The sequence below is a fragment of the Dendrobium catenatum genome, unplaced genomic scaffold (assembly GCF_001605985.2).
Source record: "Dendrobium catenatum unplaced genomic scaffold, ASM160598v2 original_scaffold_21163, whole genome shotgun sequence".
NCBI classification, from domain to species: domain Eukaryota; kingdom Viridiplantae; phylum Streptophyta; class Magnoliopsida; order Asparagales; family Orchidaceae; genus Dendrobium; species Dendrobium catenatum.
Window position 1 is genome coordinate 657 of NW_021339623.1, and position 5295 is coordinate 5951.

Consider the following 5295-nt stretch of genomic DNA (forward strand, 5'->3'; position numbering starts at 1 on the left):
TAAGCAAATTTGGCTTGGGCCTGAGAAGTCTAGGTATGTTTAAAGGGTGCAAATGAAAGTATTTTCTGCTTTCCGCGAGTCGTGCAAGCATCTTGGTCATCTTAAGGGTGAGTGTTGTAATCCCTCATTCGCTTTATCTGTTCTAAATTCTCACGTTCCTGTTTTGCTTGTTGGGATTGCTAAAAGTAATGATTTGGTTGTCTCGTCCTTGGTCGCTAATAAAGAAAGGGTTAGGGGGCTTCGAAGGATGCTGGCATTCCTGTGGAAACTAATGTTCTTTTGGGTGATGATGTACCTCTGCCTTTAACCTATGTTGGCCATGTTGTATTATATACTGACATTGTTGATGGAGGTGTTAATTATTTATCTCTGCTTTTGTCCCCTGCAGGCCCTATTTTTTCAGTTGCTGGCGACATTGTTTTAGCTAATGGTGCTAATGATTTGGTTCTGGAGTGAGTGCCTATTAAGGATCTGGGTCCCTCTACTGTCGAGGATGTTAATGTCCTAGTGCCTTCTGTTTTTGTTGGGGAGGTTGTGGTACCTTTATCTATTGAATGCACTAATATAGCTAGTATTGAGGGTGTTGATAGTTCTTTGAATATTAATAATTGTTGCATTAATCTTATTGTTAGTCCCTCTTGTGTTGATGTTGTGGAGTTGGGTGATATTTCAGTTTTTTTTTAATTGATGAGGGTAGTGAAACTTTGGTTGAGCCAGGTAATGTTGGAGTTGTGAAGCCCCTTGGTAATGTTGATTCGAATCTGTGCCCGATTATGAATGGCTCGAAGGAAAATGAGGAGTTTGTTGAGATTCCTATTTATGTTATGTCTAACCTAGAATTGAAAAACCATCTGGCCCGGTCTTTGAATAATTCTATTTTGGATCAATCTGATTGGCTGGATTTGGATGAGCCCCTTCCTACCTACGCCTTGTGGGGGAGGGTGATGATTTTGTGACCATGTAAATGATGATATGTATAGTTTCATGATAGGGTGTGTAGTTGATCAAGCAGTACCCAATAGTGGTGGCAATAGATGTAAAAGTAAACCGAAAAAAAAAAAAAATAATTTTTGGTTTAACTCCTTTACGCTGTCGTGGGTTTTGTTGGCATTTTTGGACGATGATGAGGTGGCTCCATGCATGTCATCTTGGTGGATAGGGATCTTTGGCAACCTTGGTGGTCTGCTGTTCAGATTGGTGGTTGCTTGAGTGGGTTGTTGGTTGTTGTTGTGTTTTTGAGTGGTTATCACCAATGGAAGGTCTGAACCTGGCTACTGGGTGATTACAGGGAGCTTCGCCATCTCCTGAGTCCGTTGTTGGTTCCTCTGCTCCCGCCTCTTTGATTATCCTTTTGTTGAGTTTGCTTACATTTTATGTTTTCTGATGTTTTTGGGCTTCAGCTGTGTTTGGGTCCTTGTTGTATTCTCCTTTTTTTTTATTGGAATAAAATTGCTTTTCTTAAAAAAATTTATTAACTTAAGAAAATTACTGAAAAACGACTTTCTAAAAACATTTAAACATCACATACACTAATCTTCTAACACCAAGAAATTTTCTCTACTTTGCCTTCCTATACGTCTCTTCAGCTCTGCGTAAATCCCATTCCCAATTCCATTATTTTATAGCCTAAAAATTATTATTTCTTACCTAATTTATACTCCATTATTTTGCCAAGGCTCAACTCTTTTTTTTTTTTTTTTTTTGGTAAATACCAAGGCTTAACTCAAACCCTGCACTTTGCGCAACCTGCACTGAAGCCGTCCACTCTGCCAACTAGATCTGCTTTTCTCGCGCGGTCAACACACACATCGCGCGAGGAATGTGCCATAACATTTGGCGAATACACGCTTTGGTGTATTTCTTAAAAGAAGCTCTGCAAAAACTATGCCAAATGTTTTGACAAGTTCTACAATTTCAAGCAATTCAGAAAAAAAATTTACTGTCTTCCGTGCCAATTTTTATTAGGTTCGGTGTCCTGACGTAGTTCTACGTTCAGACGCCAGCAAAATGATGTCACGTGCTCATATTCTTTACCGCGCGGCCCGACGACCCGACCCGGACTGGACCCAAGATTGCTATGTATTGTCTGATTTGTGCAGACCGGTTATTGCTCGTTATTGCTTGGCAATAACGAGAAAATAACGAGAAATACCAATGTGTCAAGATCAATACCTAGCAATACCGAGCAATACAGAGCAATACCGAACAATACCCCGATTTTGCTAGGTATTGCTCGGTATTGGTCTTGACAGAGTGGTATTTCTCATTATTGTCAAGCAATACCTAGCAATACCCGAACATAACAATATCGGGTTCCGGTCCGGGTCAGGTCGTCGGGCCGCGCGGTAAAGAGTAAGAGCACATGGCGACATATTATTGGCCTTCGGATGTAGAGCTACGTCAGGTGTCCGGACCTAATAATTGTTCCTTCCGTGCAAATCTAGCTTTGCCACATTCTTCGAAGAATTCACTCTTATTTAAATTTTTATTTGGGAGATTTATATACATATCATTTTTTTTCATATTATTTACATATTCAACATATCAAAATATTAATATTATATATCTATCACCCATAAAACAAATATGAGTTCATGAAATGAAATATTAAAATTTATAGGGTGATATGAGTTGTATGAATGAAATATAAGATATGTATATTTGATATTAAAGTTATATATATGTGATAAACATGTAATATTAATATTTTAAGTGTTAGATATGTAAATAACATAAAATAAAATGATATGCATGTAAATCCCCTTTTTATTTACATTCACTTCTTATGTTAATTTTGATCTAGTGTATGTTCCTTTTTAAAAGTATCCTCATAGGATTTTTTTTTTTTTTTTTGAACATTTAGATCAATTAAGTTAGGCTTACACATATCATAAATATAATATTCAAATTCAAAATCTCTTATGAATAGTATTCATTTGTGCCGAACATCCTTAGGTTTTTAGGGCGGCTTAAATAGCTACGGTCCCAAGGGGCTAGGGCCGAACCAGGTTGTGCGAAGGTGACCAAATAATGAGCCGGAGCCTAGGGATTCCGGTGAAGCTTCTCCACGAGGCAGCGGGTCACATCGTGACGGTGGAGCTGAAGAGCGGTGAGCTCTATCGAGGCAGCATGATCGAATGCGAGGATAACTGGAACTGCCAGCTTGAGAACATCACGTACACCGCCAAGGTTTCCTTCCTTCTTCACCCATCTCTAATTCTTCTTGGAGCTCTGGCATCGGATGCAGGGCGGGGGTGGGGTTTCTATTTTGTCCTTCCTTCCCCCCCTCCCCCCCCATCGAATTTGTTATTCTCTGCTTGATTAATAGGTTTCGTGGTTTCTGCTGGCCGATGCTGCAAATTTGGTTTAAGAAGTATTCTTGACGAGTTTCTCTTATCGTTAGATATAAGAGGGCTACAATGTTTGAGTAAACGTCAAACAATTCTCTCAATCTTTATTTTGTGATACTTTCGGTGCTTTTTACTTGAACAGAATTTTTGGAGAACGATAATTTTGTAGGAAAGTAAGTAGAAAGTTTCCATGTTTTTGCTAGGTGCAACATGTTTTGATTTCAGATGAGAGGCTCATCTTGACCTTAATATACACTTCCCCTACATAGTTCCATAGATTGTCGTTCAGTAAGATTTTAGGAGTTTTGAGACATTTGTGTTCCCATCAGTGGAGTTGGTTTTGTTGATGCAAAAATCTTTTGTCCTTCTCGGAGCTTTTTACTGCTTATCCAGCTGTTGTGTTGTGAAATTATACTTCGTGTGTAGATATTCGTTAGTTTCTTCTTTGCTCTAATCATGCTTCAAGGTTGTTTTTGTATCAAATGTTATTTAATGTAAGAAGCTCTATCAATCTATTATGCTCGCGCTTTCGTCTAGATAAAAGATTGGCATTCCTCCATTGGACTTAACTGATCGAGCTTGATTTCCTATTGAGATGTCATCTCAAAATTTTAACAATTAAAACATGGTCAGGAAAATGACTAGTTTGTGTGATTTTACCTTTCTCATCCTTTGCACTATCTATTAGGACTAATGTCTTTCTTTTTCATATATCCCAACATCTCGTATAAGATGTTGCTGCCTCTTATGGATGCTCATTTTTTGAATATTTAATTGTTTACTAATTCGCAGGATGGCAAAGTATCACAACTTGAGCATGTTTTCATTAGGGGGAGCAAAGTAAGGTCAGTTTTCTTGTCAATTTTTGTGAATTTTTTTTTTTTCCTTAAGATTGAAGAATTTGTGAACTGTTACAGATTTATGGTCATACCTGACATGCTAAAAAATGCTCCAATGTTCAAACGTTTGGATGCAAGAATCAGGGTATGCAATAAATTCTTGTTTCCTTAGCTCTGGTCATTTTATGCATGTTATTGTTAAATTTGAGGAAGGTTCACGTAGCTCTAATCATTTATATATATGTTATTGTTAAGCTAGAGGAAGTCTCATTGATTCTATTTATTTGATGAAGGGCAAAGGTTCGGCTCTTGGTGTTGGTCGTGGTCGTGCTGTGGCTATGCGTGCAAGAGTAAGTTTGGTTTAAAAAGATTGAATTACTGTTTGCTGTTTGGTTGATATCATTTGTGCAAGATCATTATACACACATGCAGTGCATTTTTACATGCATGCTAAGCATGTACATAGTTCTTTATGAAACTATACAAATATCATACTCTGATAGCACAGTTTAAAAGGTTACCCTCCTTTTAATAAACAATACCATTACCTTTGGCTCAATCTTCATCATCATCAGCACCCTAGTGTTATACACAAAATGTACTTTTAAGCATCCTTTGTGTGGGTATCAACATGATAAGTTGTTATTTGTGAAGCTTGTCTATCTTTTTTTTTTGGCCTCCATGTGTTTGTCTTGGTTTTCAACTTAATGCCATATTGTGTTATATTAATATGTTATATTAATGAGGAAAACAATATGTCTAGAGAGTGCGGGTTGTGCAATGGCGGTGATTGTGTAAGGGTGGGGAAGGGTGAGAACTGAGAACTGAAGGAATTGAGTTTTTCCAATCATTGACTTGTTATTGAAACTATTTGCATGAATTTAGTTTTTCAAAATATTTATCGTGATCTTATTTTTGTGAAAAAGGAGGAATGTTTTTCTAATGTTGCATTCATAATCAGAATGTTTGCATGTTTTCTATTATTCAAATATGGGGCATGCTAAGCTTGAATCAGAGTGAGGGATTTATAGATTTTTGTTAATTAGATTGCCTAATTACTCCTACATATGTTTTGCATTTTTTACCGCTCTAAGAAACTAAGGATT

At 37.3% G+C, this 5295-nt stretch overlaps 1 protein-coding gene across 1 annotated transcript; it reads left to right on the plus strand.

Annotated features, from left to right (window-relative positions):
• The first annotated feature begins 3006 nt into the window (after positions 1–3006).
• Positions 3007–4637, plus strand: LOC110112762 (small nuclear ribonucleoprotein SmD3b). Its single transcript, XM_020845082.2, has 4 exons — positions 3007–3189; positions 4143–4195; positions 4268–4334; positions 4483–4637. The coding sequence occupies exons 1-4, from the start codon at positions 3031–3033 to the stop codon at positions 4552–4554; spliced, it is 351 nt and encodes a 116-aa protein (XP_020700741.1). The 5' UTR covers positions 3007–3030; the 3' UTR covers positions 4555–4637.
• The last annotated feature ends 658 nt before the right edge of the window (positions 4638–5295 follow it).

Coding starts and splice junctions, on each gene's coding strand:
- LOC110112762 (XM_020845082.2), top strand. CDS start 3,031: ATGAGCCGGAGCCTAGGGATTCCGGTGAAGCTTCTCCACGAGGCAGCG. Junction 3,190..4,142: donor ACATCACGTACACCGCCAAG/GTTTCCTTCCTT, acceptor ACTAATTCGCAG/GATGGCAAAGTATCACAACT. Junction 4,335..4,482: donor GTTTGGATGCAAGAATCAGG/GTATGCAATAAA, acceptor TATTTGATGAAG/GGCAAAGGTTCGGCTCTTGG.